This window comes from Pseudoliparis swirei, chromosome 8 (genome assembly GCF_029220125.1).
Source record: "Pseudoliparis swirei isolate HS2019 ecotype Mariana Trench chromosome 8, NWPU_hadal_v1, whole genome shotgun sequence".
Taxonomy (NCBI): Eukaryota; Metazoa; Chordata; class Actinopteri; order Perciformes; family Liparidae; genus Pseudoliparis; species Pseudoliparis swirei.
The window spans coordinates 5,396,943-5,414,829 of NC_079395.1; the positions used below are offsets into that span (position 1 = coordinate 5,396,943).

A 17,887-nucleotide genomic window follows, 5' to 3' on the forward strand; every position below is an offset into this window, starting at 1 on the left:
GGTAATAAAAAAAAAAAGAGAAAACATTTCCCTGAAAAGGAAAGTAGCATAAGTGAAAGCAAACCTTTTTAATTTTTTTTTACTGTTTTCATGAAATGTTTTTTTTGTGGAGTGTCGGAGCTGGAGGGGGGTTGGAGGGGAGGGGGTTCGTAGAAAAATAAAGAAACGGTTAAACATTAAAACATACGCCATAAGCTATGTTGACGCCTCATTCGCTTCTCACAATAGGCGACGTCAGCGTTAATTTGGTTTCAACGAACGGGAGGAAGTTTAATTTAAATCAAAGTGAACCGGTGCACTCCCCCATTCAGGGCTTCATTCTATGGATTCAATGGGTTTTTTTCTCTTTTTTTTAGGACTGGCTTTTGAAAAAAAAAGAAGGAAAAAAAAAAACAGGACAGATGAGGGGGTCTGAAATCTGGCCTCATCAAAAGAGGGTAAAGCCAATGCCAGAAAATATCATGGCAGATCAGCTGTCAAAACTTCAATTTGTGGACGTGAGACACAACTAATGTGGACCCAGCAGTGCAGTCTTTCACTTCCACTGCACAATGACTGCGGCTGCTGGCTGATGGCAGAGGGAGGGGAAATATGAATGCAACAGATGGGATTTTAAAATTCAGCGTCAATTGTTCATCAAAACAGACAAAACAACAGGACATCTGTTTACCTGCTGGAGTGTCAATGTTCCTCAGCTCGTCTTTGTCCTGTGGCGGTGCCAGGTCCTCGCTCTCCTCTTCACATGCCTCGCTGGGGCTGTAGTGGCGGGGCTTCATCAGCAGGGACTTTCTCTTGTTGACGGGGGCGCCGTGCACCCCCTCCTGAGCGCTCCTCTTCCTCGCCATGGACCCATATGGGCTGGAGGGGCAGAGGGGAACGGGACATTTTTTATTATTATTTTTTTTTTAAAGAGTACAGCAGGGTCAACAGAAAAACCCATTAAAAAAAATGTGAAGACTTTCTTTTATGGAGTTATGAACCCTCTTAATGAATCGCATAAACGATGGAGAAATATTTCCTCTTTGGCATGAAGACGAGAGAATTCACGTCGTTAAAAGTTCGTTTTTCTTTTTTTACCTGTGTGTCTCGGCGATGCAGTTGGCCATCCCTGTGAAATAAAGGCCAGAAGAAGAAGAAGAAGAAGAAGAAAAAAAAGAAGAGATAAAACGACCATGTTTACATTTCCACGCCGGCCGCGCAGCATCTGTCGACATATCCCTCCATCAAAAGGTTCACTACTTTTGGGGCGTTTTTTCTTCTTCTTTTGCTAATGAAATTTTTACAACGTGCCGTAAATATTTGTTTTGTAGCTAATGATTTAGGGATGATGCCACCTGGGCTGATACGGCTTTATGCGGCCTTTAACCTTTATTCTCTTTTACAATGCCGTCGGGTATAATCAGCACGAGGATGGAGAAGTGGTCCCCGCCATTGATCTGAAAAACACTTTTCATTCAGTCTGCCGACGGAAGCTCATCCTTTGACAACGTGATCTAAAAGGGTAAATACATTTTCCCGGGGCGCGTGAATCTCATTCACAAGTTCTGCGCCTACTCCCATGAAGCACATCCAATAATAACACTTTTCATGAATTCCCTCCCCACCCCTCCCCCTCCCTCCCCACTTCGATATAGTAATAGCTCCAGCGTGAGCAGGCGGGCCTCAGAGGCCCTGAACACTTGCATAATGACATATCCAGTCTAGAGGTTTTCAATCACACAATATATACACACTCCTTAACTAATTTGAGCCAGTGTTCCAATTTAATGAAGTTATTCCCCTCTGAATAATGAAATGGCAGCGCTAGTGCTCTTCAGACCCGTAAGATAAAACATACAATTGACGGTTATAAAGTTGGATTGTTGAACCGATACCCCTAACCCATGGCGATAAGTGGAGCGCGTGTGTGTATATGTGTGTGTGTGTGTTTCGTTAAAAGCTAAACTAGAAACCTGAAAGCTGCTCTCACCTGTGCTGCCGTTACATGTTGTCAGGGTTTGCTCCTCACCTTCAGAATCCATCTGTAAAAAATAAAAATAAAACACACAATGTACAGACGGGCCTCATTTGTATGTATTTAATTTGTATTTACTTTTATAAGAAATGGAGGAGAAAAAAAGGCTTAATAGATTAATGGAATCTTTTATTTTTTTTGCTTTAAAATCAACAACATCACACAGAGCTCCTAAAAACATCAGAAATATGCAAACACAAAGGATAACGTTAGAGAGAGAGAGAGAGGGGGGACAAAGTTTTTAAAGGTGAGTAAAAAAATAATAATGTAATGACACTAAATAATGACATTAAAGTGCAGACGGCGCCTCACTGTGTGTGTGTGTGTGTGTGTGTGTGTGTGTTTGGATCAAAATAGTTGCAAAAAAAATAAAAAAATCCAGCCACTCTCGCTCGTGGGTCCCAAATAAAACCTATTAAACATAATTATTCCAGGCTGATGGTGGCGTATAGTGGTCACAGGCCAGTGAAATCTGTGAGTCATAGGATATGCTGTTACTTTTCCCTGGTAATGGGAAACATGACTCCTCTCTCTCGTTTGCTGTTGTGATTGAAGGCACTGACCTGTCATACATTTATAATAGGGGAGCAGGTGTGGCAGTGATGGACCTTAATTTCCTTTAATAAACCTTTTATGTGCCACACTCTTAATGCCACGCCGGGCCCTCAGAGGTCCTGCTCATAATAGGTTCATTACTTTTGATTACTACAGCCTATTGAGACAAACAACTCCCCAACACTATAGATTACAGTCTGTAGAAAACAATGTACCTCATTAGTTTGAGACACTTTTCCACACAGGCGTGTTTCAACACTTTGTTTGTGTTTGTTGTTTTGAAGGCAGAACGCTGCTCTGACCGCCCTGAGACTGGAGCGTGGACATTATTCAAAGTTCAAATGATGTTTATCGAGCATATAAATATCACCACTGACACACACGTGGTTACCAGGGCGGTGTGTTTTTTTTTCTTTCTTTAGTTGAAAAATGTGTGAAAGTAAATGTATTTTTTTATTTAATGGCGTCACTGAAACAAATTCTTTTACTTTTCAAAAAAAATTCTGTCTCTGAATTAGAAACAAAACATGTTTATAAGGATGAAACCACCGTGTTATACTTAAAAACAATAAAGCGTCATGTGACGGGAATCACCTCATAACGGTCAGTTTGATCCGACCAATGAGAAACAACTACGCTGAACATATCTCATTTCCAGTTTCACGTGTTATAAAAAGTCCATCTGAGAAGAATTGTACCCTTTCTTTTGTTGGCAGTTCTTTTTAAATCACGTGTGCCGTTCTTTACACATTTATGACCAAAAACCTGCCGGCAGATTTTGAACAAAGCAGCGGTTACTGTATCTCTAATTCCCGTAACAGGAAGTGACAAGTAACAGGAGAAGGAGGAGAAGGAGGAGAAGGAGGAGGGCCTCCGGTGTGCAGACAGGTAGTCCTGGCACGGCAACACCGTGGACAAACATGTGAGTCTGCGTGTTTACAAAAGCAGAACAAATAGATGCATTCAGGGACAAATAGATGCATTCAGGGGCAAATGAGAGCTTTTAATTGACATTCACTGCAGAGTATGACCGAGGCCCTTTAAATAATGTACCTCTTCATCATCAATGTACAAACGTTATTTGGGTTAATCTATTTTATTCATACAGAATGCTGTATTTAGTGTGAATAAATGAAGTGAAGAATGGACTGTGTACTGTGTAGACTTAATAACGGGTTTATGACATGTTGTAACCCCCAAAAAGTGGAAAGTGTGTAAAATAATCAACAATGTTTTCATTTGTATTAATACAAAATGTCTTATTATAGAGGAAGTTATAAAAGTTTGCAAACTATTGATTAATAAGCACTTAAAACATCCTTATATCTGCTAAATAGAGAAGTCATATATAAAAAAAGACTTACTTAAAAAATGTCTCAATCCAGCGTAATAACTCACGTAATAACTCACATAATAACTCACGTAATAACTCACATAACTCACGTAATAACTCACGTAATAACTCACATAATAACTCACATAATAACTCACGTAATAACTCACGTAATAACTCACATAATAACTCACATAACTCACGTAATAACTCACGTAATAACTCACGTAATAACTCACATAATAACTCACATAATAACTCACATAATAACTCACATAACTCACGTAATAACTCACGTAATAACTCACATAACTCACGTAATAACTCACGTAATAACTCACATAACTCACGTAATAACTCACGTAATAACTCACGTAATAACTCACGTAATAACTCACGTAATAACTCACATAACTCACGTAATAACTCACATAATAACTCACGTAATAACTCACGTAATAACTCACGTAATAACTCACATAACTCACGTAATAACTCACGTAATAACTCACATAACTCACGTAATAACTCACATAATAACTCACGTAATAACTCACGTAATAACTCACATAACTCACGTAATAACTCACGTAATAACTCACATAATAACTCACGTAATAACTGAATAATAGAAAAAGTGATGTACTTGAGTGATTTTTGTCCTTTTTGTGTGAAAACAATGTGTGTTTCCGTCCTCATGTTGTTTTCTCAGTTATCTTTGTGTGTTTTCTGGCATTTCCTTTTGTGAATAGTGCTCACAAAAACACAGAGAAACCTTCGTCTGATCGGATCACGTCGTCAATAAGGCCGCAGAGTGGAATCTTTCAGGTGTTGTAGTTTTACTGCTCAACATGTTCACTTTACATCACTGCTAAGCGTTTGGGTTTTTATATCTTGTCTCCTATTTCACTCAATCTGTATGTTTACTGTCTTTCCAGCGCCAGGCAGCAGATCCCTCTAAACTTTGTATTCTGCTTTTAAAGGAATTGTTTGACAAGAATAGCTGAGACAACCTGATCCACCATCAAGCACCACTTGAGAAAAAGCCGACTCAGCAGAACCTTTTTTTAAAGAGTATATTATGTGTCACCCACAGTCAAAGGAGCCGTGACACTCCCCCACTTAGCATGCCACTTCTACACCGCGACACAACCACCTCGAGACTTTTATCCGAGTTATTTTCACGTTGTCTTCATATTCTTGATTGTTTACCTTTGATTGTAGTTTTGCGATCGCTCCGTAGGATAAGACTCCAGATCCGCTCTGTCCACGCCGGCTGATGCTCTCACACTTGTAATCTCTCAGGAGGTGATCATGTAATTCATTATCTATAACAAAAAAAAAGGAACTTTTTTAAAAATCAATATGTCTCTCGAAGGTTTTCGTTATCACATTTTTCGCAATGCAGAGAAATGGATGTGAAAGAGGTGGAAAGAGGATATTAATACCTCACGTGGCGTAAGGAACACGATGCAAATTGATTGCATGACAGAGATCAAATTGCTTGCTTCTAATTAATACAAAACATCCAAGAGGGAAACAAGGACGAACACAATGAGTACATTAAGCCTCTTCACTTCACAGATCTTATTATGGAATTATTTATTTCTGTTAGCTTTGGAAAAGAAAAAAGAAAAAGAGGAAGAAGAAAAAAGGAGGAAAAAAAAAGGCAACATCTTGTTAATTATAGCTCACGGAGCGCTTCCCCGGAAAAACAAAAGTGGGGAGGGGGGGGGGGGGAAAGGGAGGGGGAGTGAGGGTTATTCACTCAGTTTCATTAGCATATGAAAAAAGACTCACTACTATTTGAGCTGGTTCGTCATCTGCTGAATCATATTTATGCACCCCCGCCCCTCCACACACACACACACACACACACACCAAGTCCAACACGAATAATGCTTCTCGGAGGACCTTTTTCCTGCGTCTAGGGCAGACTTCTCAGGGGGGGGGGCAGCCTGATGCTGAGGGGTCTATGAGAGTTGCTGTGTGTTAATCTGGCTGCTAGCTGTCCTTGAGCCCAGCCCATTCCCCCCTCACCCCATCTGCTAGCATTCCCACCACAGAGGAGAGAGAATGGGCTGCGACTGGGGGGTAGAGGGGGGGGGGGGGAGAAAAAGAGAGGGACCTTCCCAGTCCAGCCATCATGAATAACCATTGCCTCGCACCATTATCAGAGAGGCTGGATCCAAGCTGAGATGGTGGGGAGGAAATCTCTGTAAAAACATTACTTTAACCGCACTCTGGCATTTTTTGTTGTTGTTGTGTTGTGGTTGTAAGCGATGCTATTATTATTATTATTATTTTTATTTTCATATAATGCCTGATTAATACCGTGCAGCTGCTGTGGATATTCATCACTGACCTTGAGTCTTTGTGTCCCCTTGTTCCCAGCTTATCCGCGCACTTGGGACGCTCTCATGTAATTAACACAGACATTATTGTGATGGAGTAAAAAAACTCACTGGGCTGATACCTCATTCTGAAACCAATAAAGCTCGCCAGTCGCAAAGCAAAGTAAGATTCTGGGGACCATAAAATTAATTACATTATTTACATTTCCTTTAGATAGAAGGGGGTACGGGGCGAGATGATAGAGGCAAATGAGATTACTCAAAATAAGATTTCAAAATGTCAGTGCTGCACAGTCGACCAACCAACTGTTATGATTAGATTACTCTTTTAATATAATTACCGGCTGAGGCCGTGTGTGGAAACAATGCATACATAAAATAAAAAATAAATAAAAAAGGCCACGCATCTTTCCTGATTCTCATCCTCCTCTTCTCCACCAGCCTTTTTTTTCTTTCTTCTTCTCTTAACCTTTCTTCAACAGTATCATTTTGAATTATAGGGAACGGATGGGTGCTCTGTGCAAGGTCACTGTCTGGCGTGTATCACCCCCCCTCTCCTCCCCCCCTCCCCTCTCTCTCCTTGTTTTTGTTTCCTCTTCCAGAAGCACACTGAGTGAAGGGTTAAAACTGGAATGGATTTAATTATGGGATGAATGGAATTATAATGCGCCTGCAGCAAGTTTTCCTCCTTATTTATTAAAGCAGCTGATGGGCCAGGTTTGATGAGCCACTTCTGGCATAATTGAGTCATCACACAAAGAGGGTTCCTCGCATTCAGAGTGGTTTTATCAGCAGCAAACAGACCTGATTACTGGCAATTACACTCTGATCTAGGGGAAGGAGAAAAAAGGGTAAATGTGCGGGGTAACTTCTGTGTTTATAGTTTACCCCGGGAATAATTTTCACATTAATTTTACACGCTAAGTGTTTTCTGTTTATGTATAATAAAGCGCAAACGGCAAGGAGATGGCACCTTTTACTTTCATATTTCCCTTGTAATGAATGTCTGAGGATATAAGGAGCTGATGGTGATTTATATTTACCCTATAGGAGGTTTGTGGTGTGCAGAGAAGCAGCTGAACATTAAGCCAGCTGGAGCAAAAGGTGAGCTGCTTGTGCTCACACCCATTTGGTGGAAAGCAGGTAGAACTGTAGACAGAAAGCAAAGCGATTGCTTTCACCTTCTTTTGTTTTTTCATTGAGATGCAAATGGTTTCGCGGTGAGTAAATTAAGCTCTGCTCGGAGATTAAAATCAACTTCTGTTCAGAGAGTATTTAGATAAACAACTTTTTCTTTTTTTGTCTTTTTTTGTGTGTGAGGTGGCCAGGGAGCCATCAGACGCCCTGCGCCTAAATACCAGCTGGACATTAGAATAATGGCTGAGATATATTTCAGGAGGGGGGAGGGGACAAAAGAGGTCTAGGATGTCTAATTTATGTCTAAAACTTGGCATAAAATCCTTCTTTTTTTTTTTACAATGTTTATTTATCGGTTACCTTCAGAGTAAAATTGACAATTAATCAACACTTAATTGTATTGGAGGATAAGCTGTCTCCATAAGAACATTCTATATATTTTTCAATTGAATCAAGGGAACAGTCTTTTACAAATGACCCCCATTGAATGCATTAAATATTAATATGAGTATATTTTAGCAGAATCTAAAATTCTGCAAAAATATCGGGGGGGGGGGGGGGGTTGTACCATCTACTGTTTATATATATGTATTTAGATTTAATTATATATATATATATATATATTTTTAAATATATTTATTTGTATTTATATATCTTCTGTTTATATATATATATATAATATAAATATATATATAAACAGTAGACAACACAAATAAACTATATTATTGCAGAACATATATGTATATATATAGATATATATAGATATATATATATCTATATATTTTATTTATATATATATATATGTATATATATAGATTTATATATTTATTTTTATTTATATATTTATTTGTATTTATATATCTACTGTTTATATATATATATATGTATATATATCTAAATATAAATACATATTTATAAACAGTTGACAACACAAAACCCCCTGATATTTTTGCAGAATATATATATATATATATATTTATATATATGACCTTTCAAAAGAAAAGGAGAAACAATACAGAAAATAAAATTATTCTGCCGGCAATTTATGAGCATTCCTCCGTCTGATGGAGGTTTCTGGATTCATGGAGACACAGTCAAAAATCTTGAAGTCAACTGCGATTTCAGACATAACAGCCTCACAGCTATCCTGACGGCCAAGCAAAGTGTTTGCGCCTTTTGCCAAAGAGTACTTTTATAAAGGAGCGTATTGGCATCTTATCACTTCTCCAAGACAGAAATGCTTCAATAAAAGAACACAGCTCACCGAATTCTTAACAGACAATTAGGAGCCCGGCTAGCTCGCTATCGCTTCAATGATTTGTTGCGATGGCATAACTACAGGGGAAACTTGTTATTGGACGGAGTTAGCAAGAGTCCCATAAAAGAGTCAGATGGTGACACCTTTTGCCGCGTTGATTTATAAATCTTGTAATCGCCTTCCAAAGTCACCCCAAAGCCTTCCCTCTAAATTGAGTTCATCTGGAGCCGGACCACACAAAAGGCACCAAGTCCAGATTGTTTCTTCTGACATCAAGGAGCCAATTTCGTGTTGGGTTTTTTTTTGAACCAAATTTCCGGTGCTTCTAGTTCCCTTATCGTATGAAAGGGGGGCCTGGATGATATGCTATTTTATTCGTGAATTCAATCCAATTAAGAACACCAACAAACAAAAAAATCCAGAAAAATAGAATTAGTATGTCCTTGCACCACACTCATGCATCAAGAGCATAATAAACCCTCCAGTTGGCCAGCCTCCAGTCGGACAAACCACTCTCTCTCCTGTTAGTTTGAATCTTTGAATTCGGGTTCATGAACACGTTTTTTCCCCTTTCTTTCTCAAACCTGTCTAATTTGGGGGACAGGTGTTTGGGAAAAAAAGAAGAAGAAAAAAAGAAGTTCCAGCCCCGGTGTAACAATGAGCGGAGTAATCCCGCTCATTGTTCCGGCCCAAGGAGGCCCTTTCATGGAGGAGGTTGCATGAATGCTACCAGGTGGTCCGCAATTTGGAGAAACGTAGTAACCGTTCCGGCTAATCCCCCCCGTCACAAAAGGCAGGTCTCCAGTGCTCCGGGGCTCTCGGGGGCAAAAGGAAAAGTTTACCTCGAACACACAGCGTCTGAAAGGAGTCGGGGACTCGAGCGCTGATTCCTAATCAGATTGCGCTGAAGTGAACAGCTCGCATGGCAGCTGTAGTTTTCCCAGGGTTAATTACCTTTCACTGCTCTCTCTAAATGAGTCAGCTGTTCCTGTCATTAAACAACTCCACTCTATCTCTGCTCCTCTGTCCTCCACACACATGTGCACACGGGTGTGCGTGTTCTCACACACGCGCCCAGTAACACACACACACACACACACACACACGCGTAGGAATACGCACCTTTGTTCAACCTTCCATTATTTTGTATGCATTGGATATGGTGCTGGAGCAAAGGGCTATCAAAACACGGATTATTTGAATACTACAGCGACTTTGATCAGTTTGCTTATCACAGGCCACTGACAAGGAGGTCGATGTGTGTTTTTTCTCCTAGGAGGCGGTATTCCCGATACACCTCCCCTAGCATGTTGAAGCAAAATAGTACCAATCTGTCACGGTCTTATTCTAAAGAGCCCATTTAGTACTAATTGAGTGTATATATAGAGGAAGCAAACATGTCCCCCATATGCACACACATGGGCCCACACACACCGACACAGACACACACACACACACACACAACTATATCGAGTCCAGCTCCGAGATAGTTGCGCTGTCGTCAATTCCGAACAATCTGTCTGCTCGTGAGCTCCGTGGCTTAGGGTGTTGGGAGAGTTTTAAGTGATTTTTGCCACTGTATGGTAAAATCCCTCGGCCACCTGGATTACAAACTCGAGTCCTTTAACTCATGCCAGTATAAATCCGTGTTAACTCGGATTTACCTCTGGCATATGGATTCTCAATCTGCGTAAGCTTTGTTTGGAACGAGTCGAACACAAGTATTTTCCCGCGGTAAGGGCGCCCCGATGGCGAATTCCCACTTCCGTGAAACACACACCACGGAGAGAGATAGTTCACGACTAAATCAGCTGTCGGCGTAAACGAGAGGAGCCTCGAGGGCCCCGCGTGGCCGTCCGCGACGCCGGGTGGGGAAGCGTGCGCTGCGGAACCCGCGTCGCCATGGCGACGGGTACAAACTCGCAGCCCTGCGCTCGTGGTCAAGAGTTTAATCGGGTTCCTCGTAGCAAGATTTTTCGCTCAGCTTATTGTCAGACGAACACTATTTGCTCAGTTGTTCAAACACGAGTCCTGATCGGCTGCCACGGCGATCACGATGAAATAAAAATATGGCATGAGCAGCCTGGAGGATCTAAATGAAGTATTATCCAATATCCATACAATCTCACACACTCCCTCACACACACACACACACACACACAGAAACGCTCACACTTCTGGGCTAGCAGAGTTAAGCCAGACTATTTTGTACTTAAAAGGTTAGCAGGGCTGTTTTGTGAGTTTGATCCATGCTTGCCAAATCAGCAGATGGTCCATGAATATGATTATATGCATCAATAAAAGGAGTAATCTTTAACAAAATGTAAATTTGACTTAAGTCCAGGGTTTAATATCACGCGATGGACTTTAACCCAGTTTCCCGCCTGACAGCGGAGCACGATAAGCTAATGCCCTGAACAACGTTTGTTAGCAGCCAGGATCATGAAACAGGAAGGTGCGACGCATCCGTGGTCAAAATGCGGATGTTTGTGTCATAACAACACCGATTCACTTTCTGGAGTGAGCCTCTAAACAGCTCAGCCATCGATCCGATGTGAGCTTAACGAGACCCTCTCTTGTGCTGACATGCCTTTCATTGCTATGAAAAAAAGAGAAGAAGAAGATAAATCCTTGGACAACACCGAGTCGATCTTTAATCGGAGTCAACAACAATAACCTGCGTCCCGGTAACCCGCATAATGAACGAAGGCACGAGAAAAACCCAACGCTTTACTCTTTAAAAGGAAGAAAAAAACGTGAAGTTCAAGTGCACGAGGCCGGCAGCGCGAGGAGGAGAGGGAAAAGTTTTGGCGGGCAAATGGAGAAGTTTTATGAAGCGGGTCGATCGTATTGTGAGCGGCGTAAAAAAAACAAAACGAGCGTCGCGGTCGTTGACCCCTCTCCATGGATCTGCTCGTCTGAGCCCGAGGCGCGCATCCTCGTCACGCGAGGCAAACAGAATCACGTCTGTCTCCCGCCTCCGGAAAGAACGCGGCCACGTCAACATGTCCACCGGGGCGGCGGCGCCCGGCTCCACTTACCGTGCCCCCTTTAGCCTTTTGTGTTGCATCTCGCGGTGACATTCGGGGGGGAGACGGAGCAGGAGGATATATCGAGGTGGAGTACAGGGTAGTCCAGAGTCTCGCTGCTGAGATAGAGCGTGTGTGTGTGTGTCTGTGTGTGTGTGTGTGTGTGTGGGGACACAGTGATATTCACCCGAAACGCTAAGCTTTTCTCTTTTTATTTTTATTTTTTAGCCTTTGTGTCATTCACTTAACAACCAATCTCATTAGCTGCTGGGCTACAATGGGCTGAATTATTTTCTGTGTAAATACACCACATGGTGATCCTCAAGGTAAGACCTCTGAAGGTCTTTTTAATCACATAAAAGATAGATTCACCCCCAGAAGAAGAAGACAAAATCAATGGGGAGGACAGACTGCTGCTCGGAGGAATTGAATAAAACAGTAATTTAGAGTGATTCTAATTGAGAAATGAGATTTATATTCCTCGGGGTCTGTAGTGAAGAGTGTAAATGTCTAATTATGTGACTGTAATTAATATAGCATGGTGATATATACACTTTGACTTGATAATGATACTCCAGGCTCGTATGTAATGGGTGATATAAAAAAGAAAAAGGGTGCCCCTACTCAGCTTTTTTTGAAAACATCTTGAATGGGATGTAATATGTAATAAACACACGTGGAAAAAAAACGGATTTCTTGTACATATTTAGCTTTTCGACGAATCTCCCGCCGCAGTGTTTGTTAGTGCAGAAGCCTGAATTAATGTAAAATGTAACCATTGTAAGCACTTGAAGTCATGACAGCTGTCTATAAGCATCAGGGACGTGTCTATTGGCCAACTTGACCCTTGTTAGAAAACAAAACAAATACAAAAAAGAAAAGAAAAGAATACTGCAGCCTGGGACTGCCGAGTCGGGTCACTGGAGATTTTCCAGACAAACGGCGCACAGGGGAGGGGAGGGGAGGAAGAATAAAAAGGACAGGCTCAGAATCTCATTTTAACAGACCGCACACAATCTGGGCTCCCACAGAACTATCTCTGCCTGACCGCTTTCTATTTATCCCTTATCAGTGTTTACCAACCGCTAGTTTTCTTTCATTCACACTGTGAGGCAGTTCTCTTACTATCAGTCAACAGCTGACACCGTGGAACAGCCTCAAAGGCAAGAGGAAGGGATCAAAACTAAACCAAAGCTGTTTAAACAATACAACAGAGGAAATAAATTCATAAATCCTAATTCTTCCCAACCCACAACGGTATAAGCAGATCCTTTATAGTTAGGCCAACAAACAAAACCACAGCCAATGAGGTACATTACAATCAAGGTAAATTATGAAATATATTTTTAACGCGAGAAAAGGCGGAATAAAATCCCATGTCATATTAATTGGGAACATTTCATAGTCTTGCCCTGGAAAAGCAAATGTGACTATCCACTTTGTTTTATTTCATTTTTTCGGAAAATCCCCACCTGTTTTAGCCATGTTCACGTTTTCAGATCAAGTAGAACCGAGCTATGAAACACGAACGATAAAACAGTAACATATGAGTCAGAGTTTACGCAACAATCAATAAAATGTCTATTTTTGAAAATGACTGGTGAGGATCGATCCACTTTTAAAGGAACAACCAGAAAAAAACTATATAATTTATAAAATTAGAATGACTTGTAATTCTACACACTAATTATGTATGACTACATTTCATTTAAAAGAGGCTGAAATGTAAAAATTCAAAATTACTAGTACTATTTAAAAGTGATATATTTTCATGTGGATTTTTGTTCATAATTTAAACAATAATTGAGGACACATGAAAAGACGATTTAAAACATGTTTGTGAGAAATAGAAAGGAAAACATTGGAAGTATATGCACATCACACTGTTGCTTTACATGTGTGTTCCCAGTAGGACACTCAAACAGAACTGTTTTTTGGAATACTGTTCAAAAGTTAAGTAATTAATTACATTTATCCTTTCACCAGCTGCTCTACAGCAGATGGATTGTTTCTGAGACCTTGTTGAATTAAATCCACATAATTCATTTTCCTGGATTAACTAACTGAAGTTTGAGTTGGGTAAAAAAAAAAAAAAAAGAGGAGCAGGTAACACAATATGCAACACACTGACGACGTGCATGCTGGGCTTTTTTTCTCCACACAATGTTGTTATTTTCACTGCGTCCAACCGACGGCAATTGACGTAATATTTCTATTTCTTTGCAAGAATGAGGAAAAAAACGGAAGAAAAATATGAATATTTCTCCCATCACAGGAGTTTGGTGTGTGAATAAGTTGGTGTAGGTACCATGGACAGTGACTGGAGGTGAACACAGGTTACATGTGTGTGTGTGTTGTGTGGTAACTAACATCCCTGAGCTTTGAAGCACAGGAATAATGCCTCTGACTTATCACTGCTGCAGCCTCTCGTCATTAAAACAAGGAGCACAGGTGTAGCTCCCCGGCCCTGCGTCTGTAACTTGCCAAACTTTTAAAAAGCATGATCGACATGCGACGCGGTCACACGGCGCTCGTGTCGTCTCGTGGTTTTTGTCGCTCTTTTCGATTGCGAGCTGAAATGAGCTGATGGAGTTGTGATTTTAATGGAGGCTAACAGGCAGGATGACAACCGGCATTTTGATTCACGTCAACACTGGAAGATGTCTGAGTAATTCCAAACCTTTTCAAATCGTTTAACAGCGTATAGTGTCTCACAACGACACGGCAAATATGCAGAGTGGATTGTTGTGACTGTCCCTTGTTGACAATCGACAAAACACATTGAAGTTGAGATGATATCAGGACGATAAATTCAACCGAGGCCTAAACTCAGCTCTGGTTTTAAAAAATAAATATTGAAATCCTACTTTGTTTAACAGTGATCAACATAAAGTTGGGTCGTAAAGCAGATTCTGAGCCATTAGCGTGGCGCACGTTACTAGTAAATGATGAACTTTTCTAACCAGCGTCCGTCCTCCTGAATCAATAGTCGCTCTGGAGACTGTCGAGTGCTTCAGTTCCTCTGAATCTGTTCACAGCCAAGATTTACCGACCTAAAACGCCAAAGTTCACCCGTAAGACTGCGTTACTATCAGACTACATTTAGCATTAGCATATCCTTTATTTTTTATTTTTTAACTACTCCTCTTCTAGCTCTGTTACAATACAAATACAGAGAATCAGAACAGGACGCACTGCTTCTGAGGTACAAATCTACGAGCCACCGAAGTAAAACGCAAAAAAAAGCTGCTTTAAAAAATAAAAAAAATAAAAAAATATCCACCGTCACACCAAATCCAGACGTTAGCATCTAGTTTTCAAACTTTACCGGACTTACGATTCAATATACAGCAAAAAAAGCCAAAGCAGGATGCAATAAAATACTTCGGCGACTGATCAAATACGTTTCTGGAACACAGAGTGAACGTTTAAGTGCATTAGCCTCAGTGGTCTTGTGTGTACAGCTGTCACTGTCAAAGCCACAGGCGACCTGACAATGCTTTGTCTCCGCACACAATACGAACATGTGCTCTTCTAAGACAAGCTTACGCACAAACGCCGTGACTTGAATCTAGATGGAACGTATCTCGTGCTATCTGGATGATCAGAAATAGGTCATGCCTCTCAAAAAACAGTTTGAGCCATTTAATCTCCTCTCAAACTGCCTGAAAACCTGGACAGAAGCTGCGCGTCGCTCTCCAGCTCCAGATTTTAAGAACACGCGATTTTGTATCAAGCAAAACAAATGTTTCATTCAGCAGAGCAATATTTACCAGACACACTCTCTCTCTCTCTCTCTCTCTCTCCTCACACACACCCGACACAGTACAACGCTATATCGCATAATCACGTCAAATCCACAGAACACGAGTTAAAGCAGCTGAGTAAAATCTCAGTTTTTAAAAAAGAAAATCGAAGTAAGTTTTTTCTCTCTCACATCCTCAGCGTCAAACAGCAGGAGCTGGAAGGCTTGTCGTTCACAGATGCGATGATGCAGAGTATCGGGGACGATAAACGCTGACCAAACTGACAGTATCTTACATTACACACACAAAAAAACGTTTTTTTTTAAAAAGAACTTTGACACCAACCTAGTGCTGTGATCCAAAAAGTTTGATTTCCTCCCCGTCTCTTGATAGCTGAGCCGGTGCTGTGGCTTTGAGAGGTAGTCCCCGGGAATATGACATACTGTGCCTTTGACAGCCTCGAGATAAGCACCTGCGTTCGGGTCCCTTTTTACGTCACACCTCCCCATTCACAGCCCTTCAACATGATGCACATTTGCACATCAACAGCCACCAACCCCCTCCCCCTCCTCCTCCTCCCTCCTCCTCCTCCCTCCTCCTTGCTCTACTCCCACATCCGCAAAACACACAAACAGGCACACGAGAAGGCAGATGCGCGCACACTAGCCTCGGCTCGTGCGCACGCGCGTGCACGCTCGCACAGACAATACAGATTTGTCCGCGCTTAGAGAGGATGCAACATACATGCAGGCAAACAAACACACACACACACACACACACACACACATGCGCACGCATACACACTCACAGGTGATGTGGTCCTTTTGTTTGTGGCTCCTTCTTCCAGCTTTACTCGCATACATACACACACACATATATATATATATATATATATATATATATACATGTGTGTGTGTGTGTGTGTATATCGATCCTTATTCAAGGAAAGAAAGACAAACTTTCTCTTGCTTTGTCATGAGACCGGCGCATATGCCCTCCCAAGCTCCTCATACATCACTCATCATGCAAATGAGAGGGAATGTCACTCCTCAGCAGCAGATGGCCAGGGATGATAACAATGGCTCAACAGACCAGTTTCAATGTCTGCGACTTTATCGCTACGGCAACAACAAAAATAGATGATATGAAATCCTTGTCTGTTAATTTGATTTCTACCCCCCCCCCACGCGACCACCCCTCCGCCCCCTTTTTTTTAATGTTTGTACCTGTCAGTCTGTTTCATTTCTCCTGGACAATTTGAATGAGAAAGCTTTGTGTCCGGGGTTCTCTGTGACAAGACGTCTGGCTATCAGTAAAAGGCAGAGACCTGGAAATGATTTTGGGTGACTACGGAGGGCTGCTGCCTCGCAGTTATTCAAGTAATTAGGTGTAATTCCTCCCCGAAGGCCATGTTAGCCTCCTGAGTTAGCTCATGCGTTCGACAGGCCTGGATAGAGACGGCGTAAAGAAGAAGAAAAGAAGAAGAAAAAAGGGGCCCCCGAGAAAATCACCAATGCAGCTTTTCAAACAACCCCCCACCCTCCAAACCCCCCCGCCCAGCCAAAGTGATGTCACCCCTTGCGTCCTGCTGACTCCTGTTCATACAAGCCCCCGTCGCAGAGAGTAAACAGTGGAAGCGTTTAGCAAACAGGGCCAGATTACAATGACAAAGGCAACCACACTTCTGGGTGGAGCCTGGGGGCGAAGGGTGGGGGGGGTGGGTATGGGGGGGGGGCGGGGTAAGTGGGGGTGGCTTCAGGATTTAGAATAAGTGATACCCGTGAGGGGGCCCCCCCTCAAGATCCAAGCCGAGCTCTTCCCCAGCTGATGGTCGGGGCCACCCAAACACACTTATCTAGGTGATGCCCCCCCCCCCCCTCCCCCATCCCTCCCTCCCCGGGGACCGACGTGTCAACACAATATGTAATAATAATGTATTTTTCAGCTCTTTTTTTCTTCTTTTTTTTTTCTTCTGTGATTTGTCCATTTTGGTTATGCAAGGCTGGGGACTTGAGGACGGAGAATATCATTACTTAAGGTTTGGCAGTTGATCATCACCTTGTTTAATGCCTCATTTGAAAGTCTAATTTCTAACTGTCTTCCGGAGCCAATTCACGATACACTGCGAAAGAGACGTACAAAGAGAGTGGACCTGCTTGCTTTCCCCCTCTCCTTTCCACCGTTCGTGCGTCTGAAAATCGCACAAAACGTATGAAAGTAAAGAATCCTCTATCTAGGCATCTCATCAAATAACGTGTTCTTTGTTTGCTCGTGCCGACAATCTCGCCGCGAGGACACGACACGCTTGTTCTGGGGGATGATTATTTCATGTCCTGAACTAGACATCAGTATTGCTTTTTGAAGAAAACACACACACATAAAAAGATTCAACTCATGTAAAGCAATCAGCAACATATTGAGGACGACACTACACCGCCGTTACAACATGTAACATTTTCTG

The 17,887-nt window shown here is 41.8% G+C and overlaps 1 protein-coding gene across 7 annotated transcripts in view; it reads right to left on the reverse strand.

Moving 5' to 3' along the window:
- The window catches only part of st18 (ST18 C2H2C-type zinc finger transcription factor), a 46,495-nt gene that overhangs the window by 21,735 nt on the left and 6,873 nt on the right, over positions 1 to 17,887 (reverse strand). For 3 of the 7 annotated variants that reach the window (XM_056421702.1, XM_056421700.1, XM_056421697.1), the window contains exons 1-5: positions 15,772 to 15,889; positions 5,115 to 5,230; positions 1,970 to 2,021; positions 1,078 to 1,108; positions 671 to 858 (exon numbers count right to left, since the gene is read on the reverse strand). In XM_056421702.1, the coding sequence (XP_056277677.1) occupies positions 671 to 858; positions 1,078 to 1,108; positions 1,970 to 2,021 (271 nt within the window). In that variant the 5' untranslated portion in view covers positions 5,115 to 5,230; positions 15,772 to 15,889. Of the gene's footprint in view, positions 1 to 670; positions 859 to 1,077; positions 1,109 to 1,969; positions 2,022 to 5,114; positions 5,231 to 11,692; positions 11,756 to 15,017; positions 15,057 to 15,771; positions 15,890 to 17,887 lie in introns of those variants that run through there. The other 4 variants (XM_056421698.1, XM_056421699.1, XM_056421703.1 and 1 more) reach the window with 4 other exon arrangements.